This window comes from Uranotaenia lowii, unplaced genomic scaffold (assembly GCF_029784155.1).
Source record: "Uranotaenia lowii strain MFRU-FL unplaced genomic scaffold, ASM2978415v1 HiC_scaffold_724, whole genome shotgun sequence".
Lineage (NCBI taxonomy): Eukaryota > Metazoa > Arthropoda > Insecta > Diptera > Culicidae > Uranotaenia > Uranotaenia lowii.
This window is the reverse complement of record NW_026598672.1, coordinates 6,977-25,000: the sequence shown is the minus strand read 5'-3', so window position 1 is coordinate 25,000 and position 18,024 is coordinate 6,977. Positions and strand designations below refer to the sequence as shown.

The 18,024-nt window shown below is 39.8% G+C and overlaps 3 protein-coding genes across 3 annotated transcripts; 2 read left to right on the top strand and 1 right to left on the bottom strand.

Annotated features, from left to right (window-relative positions):
* The first annotated feature begins 609 nt into the window (after positions 1 to 609).
* Positions 610 to 6,821, top strand: LOC129760693 (importin subunit alpha-3). The gene is made up of 5 exons (XM_055758348.1): positions 610 to 1,112; positions 2,212 to 3,096; positions 3,180 to 3,506; positions 3,572 to 3,748; positions 3,817 to 6,821. Exons 1-5 carry the CDS (start codon positions 1,044 to 1,046, stop codon positions 3,916 to 3,918), a joined length of 1,560 nt encoding a protein of 519 aa, XP_055614323.1. The 5' UTR covers positions 610 to 1,043; the 3' UTR covers positions 3,919 to 6,821.
* A 132-nt stretch (positions 6,822 to 6,953) lies between these two features.
* Positions 6,954 to 9,624, top strand: LOC129760695 (uncharacterized). Its single transcript, XM_055758349.1, has 2 exons — positions 6,954 to 9,025; positions 9,094 to 9,624. Exons 1-2 carry the CDS (start codon positions 8,757 to 8,759, stop codon positions 9,416 to 9,418), a joined length of 594 nt encoding a protein of 197 aa, XP_055614324.1. The 5' UTR covers positions 6,954 to 8,756; the 3' UTR covers positions 9,419 to 9,624.
* An 846-nt stretch (positions 9,625 to 10,470) lies between these two features.
* Positions 10,471 to 16,745, bottom strand: LOC129760696 (specificity protein transcription factor 3-like). Its single transcript, XM_055758350.1, has 5 exons — positions 16,673 to 16,745; positions 14,344 to 14,486; positions 12,382 to 13,734; positions 11,922 to 12,320; positions 10,471 to 11,855 (listed from the first exon to the last, which is right to left on the bottom strand). Exons 1-5 carry the CDS (start codon positions 16,743 to 16,745, stop codon positions 11,709 to 11,711), a joined length of 2,115 nt encoding a protein of 704 aa, XP_055614325.1. The 3' UTR covers positions 10,471 to 11,708.
* Positions 16,746 to 18,024: the final 1,279 nt, after the last annotated feature.

Here is an 18,024-nt window from a genome sequence, read left to right as displayed (position 1 = left end):
AGCCGTTTCAAATAAAGAATTGTTAAAAAAAAAAAAAAAATTGTTGTTGTTTTGATAAGAAGCACGGTTCATTTTCAAAAAGGGTCTATATGATTTTAATAAAAACGCTTGCTTGAATATCAACTACACTTTCTTATCAAAATAGTCGAATTTATAATTGTGCTTTTTCCCAACCAAAATGTTTATTATTTTCGTTAGAAATCTTATTGTTCCTAAAATAAATTTTTCTGCGTGTACTTAACGACCCGTTCGCTGTATCGTAAAGTGCGTCCAAACGATTCCATTTCATGGGAAAAAGACTACCTTAATCGTTCATCAATAATCCAAAACTATAAAGCTAATCTTTCGTGTGTCTTAGGAAGAAGATAATGGCAATCGTTATTTTATAATACTGATTTATGCGGGCGGAGGTCATTTACCACGGCCTGAAGCACCGGAGGATCGGTGCGTGAACATTAAGTAACTGTTCAGAATTTTCCCAGTGTGATTTTGAAGTATGCGTTTCTTCCTTTTTTGCTTCATGGGTCGAAACGCAAAGTTTGACGTTTTCCAGGAGTTTCGATTTGACATTTCAAATGTCAGCCAAAATCGCATGAGCGGCCGATGGTGAGTGCGTTGAAAAGTGAGAACCAGATCCACAACTGCAAGTAGCCGTCGTCGTCGTCGCCGTCGTAAAAGAACGTGAAAATTAGGCAAAATTTTCGCGTAAACGCGCATTATTGTGGTTAAAACTGTTGAAATTGGGTGATTTCAAGTGCGTAAAGTAAATTGATACAGTTCCCAGCGTATTTTAGGCCGTTCCCAAGCAGCTGGGATCAATTTTCCCAACCTGGCCTTGTGCTGAGAAAGGAAGAAAAAGCTCGTGGAAGTCGCTTGCTGTGTGCTGTGCCCTGGGGTTTGATCATCGAACACGCACACATTCATCGGAACGATTCGTAGAGACAGGAATTCTACACGCATACTGGGACGAACGTCACCATCAAAACAGGCAGAAAAGTGAGAACCATCGGAGCAGGCCAGAGTAAATTGGACGAAGACGAAAAATGGCGTCGATAGATTCACAGATGAAAAACCGAATGCAAGGTTTTAAAAACAAAGGAAAAGATCAGGAGGTGAGTGTTGATTTATGTTTTAATGACTTTTAAACGACTGTTGGCGTTGGTGGAATGCAAAGAACGATGCTAGACTGATGATCGCTGGGCTGGGCTGTTCCGATAGTGAATGGGTGTTTTCTGTTTGCGATGGTTGGCTGATTGGGCGATCCGGAAATAATGACAAGTTTTCATTCATTGGTTATCATTCTTTCGGAATTGGTGCGCCAAATGTTGGAGAAATACATTCTCATCCATTTGAAACGGTCGGTGATGATTCATTTTTAAAGAATTGCCAAAAGTTGTTTTACAAAGCGCAAAAAATAATATTAACCTTACGTCCCTTGTTGGAATTTCATCATTAATTGAAAGAATGGACAAAGAGGATGAGCTTTATTTGACCCTTCGATCCGTTTTGTATGGTTTAATTTACAGTTTCATTGACAACATAGTCTTCGTCGAATATCAAAATCATCTATTCTGTTGCTCAATTTTGTTGCACGTATTTGTCCATCAAACCGAAATGCGTAGTTGAACATGTTTGTCTTGAGATGAAAAAATAGATGAGTCGTATTGGTAGAATTTTACCATTATAGGAAATGCATCCGTTTTACAAGAATTCCATGGAATTTCAATTCAATTTAGAGATTAATTTATAACGATAATTTTTTTTAGAAGCATGCTTCGAAGGTCAAAACCTAACAAATCAGATAAAAGTAATCAAAGCCTCAATAACAAAATTAAAAATGCCCTTGATTTGTATGCTATTTAACAGCCCTTTCACAATATGTATAACAAATCTGTGTGATTCATTCAGAAGTAAAAGATTCCAAACTGCACAGAGCGATTTCTGTTTCTTGTTCCCAGCATCGTATTTTGGTTTTTTTTGTGCAATGTTGGTTTCACAAATCAACTAAAAACGCAATCATTATGCCATTGGAAGTTGATAGCAAGCATAAACTCAAGTTAAACTTCAACTCTAACTAATAATACCTGGAAAAATTGTGGCTAGATTGTTGTTCGTGTGATATGCTGTGCAACAATAATTTAAATTTAAAATTTTACCAGCAGTAACATAATTATGATTATAATCTACTATTGCTTGTCTTGTATTATGCAGGAAATGCGAAGGCGTCGCAATGAAGTGACGGTAGAACTTCGCAAAAACAAGCGTGAAGAGACGATTTTGAAACGGCGAAACGTTCCAGTGACAACGGCTGAATCGACAGATGAGGATGACTACACTTCGCCGGCAAATCTGAGCAAACTAGTCGAAAAGGCAGGCAACAGCGCCGACAAGAAGGAACAGCTCACAGCAGTTCAGGCAGCCCGTCGTCTGCTTTCGTCGGACCGCAACCCGCCCATCGATGCTTTGATACAGAGTGGAATTTTGCCCATCTTGGTAAACTGTCTGCAGAGAGACGACAACCAATTGTTGCAGTTCGAAGCCGCCTGGGCATTGACCAATATTGCTTCGGGTACTTCCCAGCAAACGAATCAAGTTGTGCGTGCTGGTGCCGTTCCGCTCTTCCTGCGTCTGCTCGGATCACCCGCTGCCAATGTGTGCGAACAGGCCGTTTGGGCTCTCGGTAACATCATCGGTGATGGCCCATGTCTGCGGGATTACGTTATCAAGCTCGGTGTTGTTCAGCCCCTGTTGTCGTTTATAAAACCGGAAATACCAATCAACTTCCTGCGCAATGTAACCTGGGTTATTGTAAATCTGTGCCGGAACAAGGATCCTCCACCACCGGTCGACACCATCTTGGAGATTCTTCCGGCTTTGAACATGTTGATCCATCATACTGACATTAACATACTAGTAGACACCGTTTGGGCACTCAGTTATCTCACCGATGGAGGCAATGAACAGATTCAGCTGGTCATCGACAGTGGAGTCGTACCGAAATTGATCCCGCTTCTATCGCACGTTGAAGTCAAAGTTCAGACTGCGGCACTTCGTGCCGTTGGAAACATTGTCACAGGTTCCGATGAACAAACTCAGGTTTGTACCTTTTAATGGGTTTCAGAAAGAAAATAATTTAATTGGTATTCAATCTTTTTTTTTTTTTTGATTGGCAATTGCAGGTCGTGCTCAACTGTGACGCATTGTCGCACTTCCCCGCACTGTTAAGCCATGGAAAAGACAAGATCCGCAAGGAAGCGGTTTGGTTTCTTTCAAATATAACTGCCGGAAACCAAAAACAGGTGCAAGCCGTTATAGACGCCGGTTTGCTCCCAAACATTATCGAGAACCTCAACAAAGGTGAATTCCAGACCCAGAAAGAGGCGGCCTGGGCGATCAGCAACCTTACTATCAGCGGCAATCGGGAACAGGTTGGACAGCTCATCAAGGACGGTGCCATTCCGCCGTTCTGCAATCTGCTCACCTGTAAGGATACTCAAGTTATCAACGTAAGTAACACTGAGGGAATATGTTGATCGTTTAAATACAATTTGATTATGTTCCTATCGCTTAGGTTATCCTGGATGGTATCAACAATATGCTTAAAATGGCCGGACCGCACACGGAAGAAATTGCCAACATGATCGAGGAATGTGATGGCGTATCCAAGATTGAAATTTTACAAAATCATGAGAATATTGAAATTTACAAACTAGCGTACGATATTATCGAGCAGTTCTTCTCTGATGAGGTAAGTTAAGATTAGAGCAAGCAAGTATATGCCAGGTTTTCTAATATTTTTTCCTCGAATCCTTTCAGAATGAAGACGCTGTGCTTGACGAGCTGAGACCGGCGGCGGACGAGAACGCGTTCCAGTTCAACCAAAATCCCAACATACCGCGGGATGGATTTAACTTTTAATAGGGTGATAATTTGGGATCCGACGGATTACAAGACCATTGAGTAATATTCATTATACCAGCAAAGCAAGGTAGGAAAAAAGTATAAGACAGGAAAACGGCGCCAATTGGAGGAAAAAAAAAATACAAAAATCACAACATGAAAAATAATTTCTCACAAAATTAAAACTTTGGTACACCAAATGGACAACTTCGCTATCGATCAGTTATCCCAGCTCTAGTTCTCGGTCACTGGTTATCAATTCTCTCACGTACGCAAACATCAAAACCTAGTTATCGGATTCGGACACCGTTGCTTGTAGTATAGTGCTAAGAATCACTTTTCCGTATGAACGGCTTTAGTTTCCGTTGTTCTGTAAATCTTAATAGGTTTCAGAGGTCTTCGAACAACTTGCAAGCCAAAACTCAAAACACGTGCGCAAATGAGGGTAACAGAGCCGCGTGGTGGAAATAGAACGCAAACAACAGGCTAGTTTTCTTAGGATCTTCTTCAACTTTAGACTTACGACAAACCGATAAAGATGCAAGTTAAAGATAAACTATTTATTATAAAATTCAGACGAAGTGGACAGAGATGCGATCAAAAACGGAAAGGACAGTTTAGTAGTTTATCATGCTGAAACACGATGGTCAAACTGGAAATTGCAGCAGGCAAAACAAAACACTAAGCTAATATGTAAATCAGCAGATTTGCCATCAATAGAGATGATGAGATAGTTTTGTAGCCGATCATCATCCAAACCACTTTTTACACTCACACAGACACATTTGAGTCAGTCAGTCATACCGGACAGTTTACATAATATGTGAATCAAAGCCCATTCGAAGACGCTTATACACTAACACTCACGAACATATACACTCACACAATCATTCATATAAACACACACACATGCTAACGACAGTTGGTTAAATTCTACAACAGAATTACTGTAACTACAAATGCATAGTAACAAGAATGTACTCGTTTAGTTCCTTCTCTTCTTCAATTGATCGATACCCGATCAATTCCAGTGGATCAGAATACTACGGTTGAAACCTCACCAAGGGTTGATTGATCGATCCACATGAGCTCTTGTAAAATTATTATAGAATAAATAAACAGGGCAAAATTTGTGTCTCAGTTTAGAAGCAATTGTTAGTGTTTATTTTATATGTGAAAACACTATTAGAGAAATGAAATATTATACTATTTACCTACAATAAGAATTATTTAACGTTATAAAACCAAATTCGCTGGAAGAAAAGGGACACTGCAGTGCAAGATGCAAAACTCTGTCTCTAAAGTTTTTCGCGAAGAAGGGAAGGAATCGATTTCTTTTTCTAAACGTCATGATGCGAGAGAATCAAACAAGGTATTTTTCAAAGCTAGATCTTCCTTACAAAAAATTATCGTGATGCAAGGATAAAATTGAATCCCTTTCGCGGATGAGAGTTCCGGTGAAGGAAAATCTACTCTTAAAGATCCAGGAATGGAGAAATCAAGCAAAACACAAGAATGTAGAATGAGAACAAGTTCTAGAACCATGATTAGGGAGAAAAAGGCTTTTAAAATTCCCAATTACACTGGAGGTTTATATCTTTAGGAGAAAAGAACATTTTTCCATGTAAAAAGGATTTTTTTTATTATAAAAAATTTTATTGATCGAATTAAAAAAATGGACTGTAATTATTGTTTATTTCTTTGTTATTGGAGAAATTCCTTCTCCGGTAAAAAACGTAAACCCACGGGAAAATTATACACGTGCATAGTCGTTAAACACAAAGATACTTCTCATTTTCCGAGCCATAGAAAGGCTTCTCCTTTGATTTTAGTTTAAGTTTTAATTGTAACAGAAACTGAAACAAAGAGAAAAACGAACATATACAGAAGACTCCTATTTTTAGAGGAAACAATAGTAATTGTAAAGCTCACAACAAAGCAACAATGTAAGTGAAACAGATAAAAACACACATTAAAAAACAAACGAGAAAAAAATCTTGAAAAGTTCCCAATCTAATTGGGTGATGAGCAGATTTTGTGTAATTATTTTCACCACTAATATCCTACATTACGAAAAGAAAAATAATATGACAATGTCGCCAAACAGCAACAGTCCAGTCTTGCGCGGGTAGCAAACGGAAAATAAACGAATTAAACTCACGCACACACGTTCTTGCGATAAGGTTAGATAAAGCAAAACAACCAACAAAAGTGATTTAAAAAAATTTGAAAACGAAAGGCGTGTGTGGCACGTGTTAGGGATTTTAAAGAAATTTGTTCTTTTTATTATAGGCAATTGTCAAATATTGCTCTGAATTAAAGAAAAGCTACATAGTGCCACTTTTTTGGTGTGCCAGAAGCTTAAACTTAAAAGATCCGGAAGAGGAAAAATATTCTCAAAAATAGGAAAAATAAATTAACTGGCGGGAGCAGATAGTCATGAGTGAGGAGCAGAAATAGCAACAGCAAAAAATTATAAAACAAAACCTCGAGCTAGAAAATTTAATTTTCGATTGATGGACTTGATCAAACTATAAAAGTTGTAAAGAAGATGTGAGCTGTCGCTTTTTAGCAACGAGATACACAGAAAAAAGTTGAGGAATCTACATTACCATTTTTTACGTATTTAAGTAAACACGAAGTCGGAACGAAAAAAAAAATTAATTAAACAACAAGGCAGATGACGTTTTGATGAACCCCGGTGGAAACTAAAATTAAATTCACTGCTGAGGAAAACTGAGGTAGAAAACGACACAAACAAGACATCAACATAATACGAACACAAATCAAAAAAACAAAAAATGGAAGCCACACCACACCGCAAACATTATATATAACAGCAGACGGATTAAGTGAACCACAACAGTAACAAAATTATTTTGTCCTTTCTGGAAAAATATAAAAAGATACAAAAAGATCAAGTGCCCGTGTTGAGAGCAAGTTCACTGGTTGAGATGGAGTTGGAAATTTTGAAGGTTTACATCACATCACAACACATTTGCCGTCCACCGGTGTTGGGAAAATCTGATATTCGAACAGTTTCGTGCTGCAAAATTTGCATCGTATAACACTTTTTGGCTGAGGGTGATAGAAAAACACGATAATTTACAACACCGAACCGAGTGATAGAGCCGGCGTTGCAAAACAGTATTCGTGCGTAAAACGCTTCGGTGCTGCCATCTTTCTTATGTTTGAAACCTCGGTTAAGGGAAAAAAAGAGGAAATTAAGCAATCTAAGGATTTTAATAGAAAATATTGTTTTACTTTTAAACAATGCATTCATCACTTAAACTGATACGAATTGCAATGAAGTTAATCAACTCTTTAAAACTTACAGCCAATTTTTTTTATGCCCTTGCCAATCGAATACATTTTGAGGCGCAGAGATGCCAGATAGCTGGGTGAATAAATAAATTCTGTTTGTATGTTTTGTTTTAGCGGTTTTCGGGAGTATGAAATTGTTTCGCTTTTTTATTTGAAAAAGATATTCCGTCGGAATGTCCGGTAACAAGTTCGGAACGCCGTCTTTAATGGATCCATCATCTTTAGAAAACGGAACCCTCGCTGTTGATTCGACAAGTGTCAATCATATCAAACGTAAGGCGTCGTATCGGGAGTAAAATTCAGCTTGTGTCTGAAATATCTATACTTTTTATTTGTCACTTACTTAATTATCACTTTGAAAATGAAAGTTCTAGAAAGAGTTCAAAAACTTTATCAACTCGTGTAATCAAATGCCCTCCAATACAAAACTCCTAATTCTGCAGAATACAGTTTAATATTGGGATGCATTATAACTTAAACAATACTTATTCATACATCTAAATTATAAAATTTTCATATTGGCACTACTATTTCAAGTTAATGATCAAGTAAAATGAATTTGATTTCAAATTTCAAACGGTGAATTCAAAATACAAAAAGTCAGTAAAATTACTGAAAAGCAAATTCTCTTGGCATCGCTGGTTGCTTTCAATTTTATACCTTCGTATTCTATCACACCGGTGGACGGCCAACTTTTTTGGTCTATATTTCACGATAGAAAAATTCCCATCTGTGCTACAGACGTCAAAATTCCTACCACTTTTTCCCAACACCATTGGACTTGCTCTGATAGACGCGTCAGTGAGTATCACAGTTCCCCAGTTAATCTATATAGCTTTAAAAAGTAGGTAGGTATGTTGCCAGCAAATTTGTTTCTTTCAATAAGTTTATTTACTGTTACTTACTGAGAAGGTCACCCTAGACAATTTGAACTGCGATTTTGGTTGCTGAAAGCTGTTTATATTCTCATCTAGGTCTGTAGCCGCTTACTACTCTACGCTGCCTACTCTAAACTATAAATTTCTTATCTAAACTATCACCTACCTATAGATTTCCTTTAAAGCGTCAGCTTCCCACAGCTATTTAAATGCTACAAAAAAGTAGATTCCCATTCTCAAAGTACAAGTCTGAAGTTACTTATCATGAAATTTTCTGTTTCCAATTCTTCGATAACATAGAGCTTCGAATGTTGAGATAAAATCGTCATACACCGTATGCAATCTAAAGCAATCTAAGCAATAAGGATGAAATTTTTTGAAAAAAAATAAGCGCTTATCTTTAGAGATTCAAAAATGATTGGATTGATAGTTGGCACGTTGTAATCCGTTGAATGTATTAGAAACAACGGACCATAACCTACGCTTAGGCGGTCCTGCGCATTGCTACATTCAACAGAATTGCAAGTTTCCGCGGTGACTAGAAAATTGTTTACTGCCATAAACAAACTGAGTAACGAGTCCCGAAATCTTTAATTGATCTCAAGTGTAAAATATCTTCCAAAGGGGAAAAAAAGTTCATATTTACGAAAAAAAATGCAAACTAAAAAGGAGAAACTGCTTATCCGGCCATGGCAGATGCAGCGGTACTTCAATCACCGTATCAAGGTAGAAACCGCGGCACCGGCCATCGATTTCCATCCACCACCGGCGCGGGCTCACATAACCCAGAAGCTGAAAAAGCAGCAGAAGGAACGGGAACGAACGGAAAAAATCGAACGGGACAACATTCGATTGCTGCAACGGCTTGGCGCCATCATGAGCAAGAAACGGCTGGACAACATCTGGACTCATACCAGACCGAAGTTGCTATTCAAAATTCATTAGATTTGAATAATTTCTTAATCCCTGACACTTCTTTTCCTTTTCTCAGTTTCTTAAGCAGGGAATACATCTACCCAGCACGGCCCAAAACCACGGCCGGTTCGACCGAGTATAGTTTGAGGCGGGCGTCGGTTCGAACCCTGGAGGATTTAGGCACCGATTCGGAATTCGGCGAATCTCCGAATGGCAGTCGCTCTAGTGCTGCCGTGCGGTGCTGTGCTTGTAGTCGGCGAACGTCCGCTTTCAAACCCGTCAGTAATAAGGTGGTGCCGGAGGAACGCATCCCATGGGCGCCGCAGCGAAAAACGACCAACCGAAAGCTGCTGGAAGAGGCCGAATCGGAGCGACACGTGTGTTGCCGTTTTTGTTGCTGAAATTGGCGTATGCTCGATTATGTTAACAATGCTTTTTGTGGTAATTTAAACTTCATCACGATTGAAATAATATGGAGTCCTTTTAAATGTGGGACTTCAGCATCCAGGTCCATGATTTATGAAAACCTTAACAATTAAAAAGTATCCTATACTTACAGTAGAAGATTTAAGCATTTAAACGTAAGGTTAAAGCGTCGAATAAATGAAAAAACGTACTATTAGAATAAAAATTTTCTGTCAGTTATCACAATTCACAAGGCTCTTCATCGTAGTACTGCATTCAGACAAGAAACTTCTGTTTAAGATGAGCCTCGAGAACTCGTCAAAGGTAAACGAAAAAAATTTTGTCTAGTCACTAGACCCACATACTAATACATACTAATAATTCAAAAGAAATACAATTTTATGTAAATTGTGGAGGAAAATGTGTGAACTTCGTGAAGTTTTAGGTAATTGCTAGGATACATTCAGGCGTTTCACCTCAAGGTGTCCAAGCTTAGATATATCCAATGCTCGTTCATGGGTGGCGCCAGGGCGTGTTTGAAAGTCACGTGCTAAAGATGTTTTGGGCCTCGATTATTCTCCACTTTTGTCCTACTGAAACTTTGATATCGTAATTTTATTATTGAAATGATTAGGGAAAAATATTTGAGAGAAATCCACTATTAAAAAATCGTACTCAACCTGGGAACAACTTTAAACAGTACGCGCGCGTAATGTGGGAATGATGGCGATCTAATTGACTAAAAATGAGTTAAACCGCCATAAGTATTTCGTTTAGACGACCTATGCTGAAACCAAATCCTCACGCTCACTGCGCGTTCGAACTTTTATGAAATCCTTCGCGCTATCGCGCGGCGGACGAAGAGAGATCACCCCTATGCTTTTGCGTAAACCTGCCTCCCAGGTTTACGCAAGGTTAGACCTAGAGCAATGTAATATGGCCTCCGCTTCCGCGTTTTCGCTACAAAATAATGATTTTGAGTTTTGAGCAACATTCTTCTATTTTTTTAAAGTCTTGGCTTGTCATCAAAATAACTTTCCGTTACTAATTATCGAAAAATAAATTAGTTTATTGTTCATCTATAACCCTCATTGAGATGGAGCAACGGATTTCACGGTATGTCGTTGCCACAAAAAAACAAACGAACAAAAAAATCTTTCACGGTACATAGTACAAATAGGTACTTACTAGCGTCTTGTGTCTACAATTTTTCGTTCTATTCACATTTTTTTCTACCTACAGCCAGTCGTTCTTGATCAGATTGTTTTGATTTCCGTTACACTTTTGTTTTTTAACAACAATATACATAAATAAAAAAAATCAATTTAGCAATAGATGACCGAGCGTTTCGAATTGCGAATACTATCTCGTTTTTTGTTTATTAAATTGTGAGATTGGTGAATATTTGTTTAAAGCTTAAAACTAGTTAAACCTTTGTATTGTTGTGTTGCCTTTTTGTTACGTTCTTTCGGTTAAATTTCATCAATGTGCGGTTGCGTGCGTTTTACCATTTATAATAAATTGTAGAATTAACTTCCTACCAGTTAAAAATAAAATCAACAAGCTGCCCATGTGTGCGGCGGGAAAGTTTTTCTTTGACTTGGATCACATTTGCAGATGATAAGACCCTACTGTAGTTTCCCACTGCCCGGGATTGCCCCAGGAGGAAAGAAGTTTGAAAATAAATAATTTAAATATAAGATTTAAAATATAAAATTCTGCTGTTAGCTTCAAGCAGTTTTTGCTCGGCTTTTGAATTCCAAACATGTTCTATGAGAGTAAAATGTTTAACGCTAATTACAGATTAAAACAATGAAAACAACAAAATACAAGATTCTAAATATGTATACACTACATATGTACAGAAATTGCTCTGTACGCTCGATGTAAAAGAGCAATCTAAAGTAAGGCATTGATCGAGACATTAAACAACCTCATGGACAGTAATTACTCCAACAAATGCACGTCTCCCCTTTTCCACGGATCTCGAGCGCATTTCAGGGGAACTTACGGTACGGCTTTTGGGATTTGTCGCTGCATGCTGCCCGGTTTCTGGCCTTACATTTGGACACAGGGAACCGGCAAAACCTAAACGAACCTATTACTGCTTAACTTAACTATCGAACATCATGAAAGTAAAAATGAGTATTGTATTTCGTTCTGCCACGTTTTTTTTTCTGGTGGGAAGGAAAAGTGGGTTGATTGGATCGGGGGAGAGCGGGATTGTTGGGAGCTGGTTTTTGTCTAGCGTCTCCTCTGAGCAAAGGTAACCGGTGTGGGCCGAGGTCAGTGTTGTTGTTGCTGCTGCTGGAGAGCTTCCGATGCAGGTACTAAAACTGTACTGGTTGAACCGTCCGACGCAGTTTGCTGCTGGGCAACCAGTTGGGGTAACGAAATCTGCACCGGTAACGTCTGGTTGTCGGCCGTTGGGACCTACAGTGAAACAGATAAATTAGTCGATGTTTCTTCAAATGAATAAGTTTTTTTTTCGAAACTTACATGTATCGTGACACCCTGCGGTAAGCAGATTCCCTGTGCCAAAGGAGGCGGATGTGATGGCGTATGGCTATGGTTATTGCTGTGGTTGTGTAAAGAGTTGCTGCTAGCCGTTATTGTTAGTCCAGGAGGAATCCCCGGAGGTAACGACAATGATATGGGTGGATGATCTGAGGAGGACGTCGCCGTTGTTGTCGAAACTGCGTTACTACTGCTATCGATAGCACTATTATTGTTACCACTATTACTACTACTATTGTTCGTATTGCTTCCATTGCTACGACCCGCAGGCGCAGTACCATTGGATGCCTTTTCTTCCTTCAACCGTTTGGTCATGTGAGATTTTATGTGCTTCCGCAGATGATCCTTCCGGTAGAAACCCTTTCCACAATCTCCACATATCTGAAATTTAAGAACACAATTTAACATAATAATTTTACCAATGTGCTATGTAACCACCTACTTCAGTTTTCACCCCACTATGGATCACAAAATGCAGATTCAAATGCTCCTTACGCTTGAAACCCTTCATGCAAACGCTACAAATGTACGGTCGCTCCGGATTGTGACCGAGCTTGTGCCGTTCGAGGTGTTCCTTCCGTTTAAGGCCCGCGCCGCAGATGTCGCAGATAAACCTTCGTTCGATTTTATGCACCGCAAGGTGCTGTTCAAGGCACTCTTTTTCCGGATATGCCATCTGGCACTCGGGACAGCAAAACAGAACCGTTCCATCGATGGCGGTCGTGATGAGAACCTGGCCGGGTTTTTGCCGTTTAGGTTTCGGAGGTTTCGATTTGTATTTTCGCTTTTTGCGTGCCTTCGTCACCGGAGGAGTTCCATCCTCGCCAGGTGGGCTTGTGGTGGAGGTGCAAGCTCCGATGTTCGCGTTCGGCGATTCCTGGAAGGTACTGCTACTGGTGTCACCCGATATGCTGCTGTTCTCTTTGAAACTACTATCGGCCTGACTGCTGTCTGCTCCGTACTGAGTGTTATCGTTCGAGTTCTCGTCGATGATCTCCCGCTTGATGTAGGCATTTCCGGCGTTGTTGTTCGGTATCGAGCCACCTATCAGATGGTCCCCGGGGGCTAGCGGTAACGTAGAGTCATTGTTGTTGTTAAACTTAAGGAATGGTTGCAGGTTGAAGGCCTGTCCGCGTTGCTGTAAAAATTCCGCGATATCAGCCCCAAAAGCAGGGGCAGCCGTGAGGTTCGGTATGTTGTTCCAAACTGCTTCCTGCTTGATCGGCCTCATCGGAGGAGGTTGATCGTTTTCGACCTTTATTGCAGGATGCATGGGAGCATCATGGTTGGACAGCTGATGTTGGTGCTGTTGATGTTGTTGTTGCTGCTGCATAAGTGAGGCATTTTGTGCCTGTGCCAAGAGTTGCAGGTCCTGTGGCTGTAGTGCCGCCACGATCGTCATACCTTCCGGCAGGCCGTGGTTGTGCATAATTTCATCATCCTGGGGCCCATAGGCAACGGTTAGAACAGTGGTTCCCTGCTGGAAGCCTTGGATGGGTATTTGCATCTGACTCATTTGAAGTTTTGGCGCCTGTTGAGTTGGCGGTTGCACGGGATTCGGATTGAGCACTTGAATTTGTACCGTCTGTTGGGCATCGCCAGGTTTCGCTCCCGGCATCGTGATGGGCAGCGTGATGTAGGCGGGCGTTACTTGTTGCATGTTGGAAGCAGCGGCGGCTGCGGCTGCTGCCACCTGTTGCTGCTGCTGGAAGGCAGTTGCGGCCGCCATCGTGTTACCATCCATAGGACGCAGAAACTGCATGCCGCCATCGCCTCCGGAAACCAGACCCAGGACCTGTTGGCAGGAGAATGGCAAAAAAATGTATAAATACCATGAAATTAAAAAAAATCTGAAAGTTTTCTATCAAGCCAAGCCATATACATAAAAATGATTTTACTTTGCTTCTAGGTTCAGTTCTACCACGAAAGTGTCGAGGTGACCCATTCAACACGTTTGTCTACATCCAGAACAGACTTCCAAGAAAGGTAATAAGGGGCCGTTCAGATACCACGTGGACAACTTAGGGGGGGGGGGGGGGGGGGGGGGGGGGGTATAGAAATGTTCACGCTTGTCCATGGAGAGGGGGTTTTTTTTTTTTTTTTTTTTTTTCTTTATTAGTGACACTTTACACCTATAAGGCTATTCGTGTCATGAGAGGGGGTTAGGGGTTTGGGTTTGGGGGGGGGGGGGGGGGGGGGTGGTTAGCTCCAGAAGACACTTTGTCTGAGGATACTTTCTGTGGTGCAATAAGACTGTTTAGTCGAATGAACCGGGGTTTTTCTCCAATAAGATACGAAGGATTCATCAGATTGAATCTTGGTAAAATAGATGAACCAAGAACCTATGCTGAAGTGGTGAGGCGCGCTTTAAACTTTTGCCCTCTGAACTTTCAGTGCTACTCACCACCACTTCAGCATAGATTTTCGGCTCATCCCTTGAACCAGGATGCAATCTGATGAAACCTTCGTAACTTATCGGAACCACACCCGATTGTTCATGGAGGAAGAGATAGCTCAGTACGCCGGAACGGGGAGCTATCTCAGCTGCTATAAACGAAGGAAGGATTAATTTGGTCAGGTAGCATAACACAACAGCAAAACAGATCAGCTTTAAATTACCAGCTGAGTTCTGAAAAAACAAGCCTTTTTATTCAAATCAATCAAAAGTTTTTCAATATAACAAAACAAAATCTCTTTTAATTTTCAGGTCGGTTTCTGATGATTACTAAAATCATAACCAATTTTTTTTTTTTTGAAAAAGCATCTAATAGCAGTCAATTTCGAATTCCTGGAATTATTGAAAACCGGTGGTGATTTTCATTTTATAACCAAAATAGAAATCCGGGTCTATACAGAGCCACTTACTCTAACCAGAGAGATATCAACAACTTTAGAGCAATCTCCGCTTTGTGCACTTTCCAAACTGTTCGAATTAGTCGTCATGAATCCGATTTTCTCGTACTGTAAGCAACATTTTTCAATTGATCAGCATGTATTTCTGCCCAAACGCTCCACGACAACTAACCTGTTAACTATGGTCAGTGTGTTAACCTTTACCTACTATGTGCACGTCTAAGGCTGATTTCATGCTGAAGCAACTAGCAACGCAACGCGTTCACACGACAAACCAGCTCTCATTTGATCTCTATGGAAAAAGCGCAGACCTGTCATGCTGAGCGCATTGGAAAGCGCGACAAAGCTGATGCCAGGGTGTTTTGTAGCGCGACAAGTAGGAAATCCAATGGGAATATTGTTTTTTCTCGTTTTGAAACAGTGATTTCGGGTTTTAACCAGAATAATTCGAAGATCCGTCCAAATTTGTGATAATAAACTGAATAATATCTGAATCGACAAGAAAATTTTCATAAATTCTTGGTTCAAGAAAAACAAGGAATTTTTTCGGTTCAAATTTCGGCATTCTTGCAATCCGAGCATGATCTGATAAGTTTTTGACGGTTCCCGAAAGAAAGGAGACGATTCAAAGCATTATCAGATGTAAAGAAGTGATGATTTGTAGGGAATTTCAAAGCGACATGTCGCGCCAGCATGACATCCCAATGCGATGCAACGCTTTCTTATTGGAACGCATGAACGCGTTGCGTTGCTAGTTGCTTCAGCATGACATCAGCCTAAGTCTTAGACCGACGCCATTTATACCGATTTGTCCGCAGCGTTTGATAAGGTAAACCACGATATTGCTATTGGTAAGCTTGAACGCTTAGGATTTTGCATGTGGACCTTTACTTGGCTGGTTTCGCATTTACTTAACTCTCCAGCCACTCTCCTTCGGTGTGCCCCAAGGTCGTCACCAAGGACCGATTATCTTCTTAATCTATTTTAACGATGTGCTCTGACTTCTCGGCAGCCCGCAACTTAGTTATGCTGATGATCTTAAACTGTTCTACACTACAACCGGTCAGAACGACAAAGTTTCCTGCAAAACTAGTTCAATCTATTCGCACAGTGGTGTGACATCATCTACCTGCCTTTGAATTGTAGTAAAATGGCATCAGTTTCTCACGAAGACGGCAGCATTTTTGCGCGGAGTACTTCTTAGGAGATCAGTCCATTGTGCGGGTGGACCACATCAATGAACTGGGCGTAATAATCGACCGTAAGACACATACGAACTAACTACGTCGTTGATAAACAACTACGGAGCCAAAAGTGCTTTCACCGGTATTATGAAAACGTTTGCAAGTCTTCGAAACATCACGCGGTCACAACGAATCTCTCTATGAATGAAAATCTGATTCTTCAACTCGAATGTCAAAGCCGTTTCGTTCAAATTTCCAATTTAACCATGTTTTAAGAAAAATAAAACATTTCCACGGATAATTGTAAGTTCATGAACGCCACAATTCAGCAAACGATGCAACAAAAATGGCCAATATATCAATATTGGCATAGTTCATTTTATTGGAAACAAGCGAGAAACCAAATTCTAGCACTATTGTATTGTATTTATCTGTTTTTCGTAAAAATATTGTGTTTTTTAAAAGGAACGGTGAGATTGTGTTGTTTGTTCCCAGAAATCTTTCGATTGGTTCATTGTTTAGTGCTGATTATCTTCACTAAGTGTGACATTTATGCCAAGCCATACCAGAAGATGATCTTGCATAATTCTAGCCAAATTCATTGTTAATGCTTCCGATTTTATGAAGTATGTACTTGTAGGTATACTTATCAAAAAATGTTGAAAATGTTTCTTTAAAAAAACCCATGAAACTTACAGCGGTTTCCTAACTTGTACGCGGCCTTGTAGAATCTTCTCATATTTTGATTGTGGCATAGGGCATAGGTCATTGAGGTATAGAACGTAAACTAAATAGTATCCTTGAAGAAATAGCCCTGCACGTGGCAAACGAAACCATAATCCACATCTCGAATTCAGGGAAGGGAGGGGCAAAGGGAGCAACGTTTGATGAACTTCGCGGTTTGCTTGACGAATCGACAAACGATTTGCTTGATCACTGCCGTAGGTACATAACAAACGCGATCTGCCCCTCGCCTCGGTTGAAACAAGTTCAAGTAAAAGTGAAAGTTTTTTCTTCCTTCACACTTGTGGTGCTCGGTTTTGGTGTCCATTGCGTCGTCGTCGTCGTCGTCATCGTTAACTTGAAGCGCCGCCAAACGAAACGGAAAAATTGTTGTTACTGCTAGCTTTGAAGTTGCTGTTTGTTTTTTTTCCTACAAACTCTGCGAGGTATTGAGTTCTATGTGGAGCCGTAACATAAAACCGATTGTTTACAGCGATAAATTTTTAATTACAGAAACCATTGGAGCAATCCAATAATATAGTAGGTAGGTATACATATGTGGTAATCAATTGTAACGGAGCAGTACTCGCCCCAGGTTAAATAGCTCATATTTAAACGAAAAAATCTGATGACAAATTGTGACAAAAAAAAGACAAATATGATAGAAGAAATTAAGGGGGGAGGGGGGTGTAGGGTCTAACACTTTCAAAAAATCGAATTTTTAATTTTTTTATTTTCTTATTGTAAAACATTTCAAGAATGTTGTGTCAAATTTTCAAGTAAATTGAAGCAAAACTGTAGAAATTATAGGCCTTTATCTCCTCCTATCTAATACTGCAAGAAAGCAAGAGCAGAAACTTCAAACGCGTTTTTCTCGAAAGCACATTTTTAAAGTCCGTGGACATCGTCATTTGAAAACTACTTATCCGATTCTTTTCAAATTTGGAATATATTTTCTACATATAAAATACCAGACCCCAACGTTTTTCTTTTGTTTTTTTACTTTGGGGAGATTTTACAGATAAAAAATGGCGGATTTTTTCGTGAAAAATCGTAGTTTTTACTTCAAACAGCCACAAAAATTTCATAAATTTTTTTTTAAGTTAAATAAAAACGTTGGGGTACAGAAAAACATCTATTAAAAATATTTTGTTCTGATTTTTTGACTTCAGATGATTCTGTGCTGAGATACAGTGTCCACCGCAAATCCTGTTTTCTAAAAGGCATCCTCGAAAGTGTTCCGTCACCGGCTCATTTTTCAATATTTTTTTACGAAAAAATTACTAAATGTTCGTTTAACAATGCTTTGTATAATGCAAAAAATT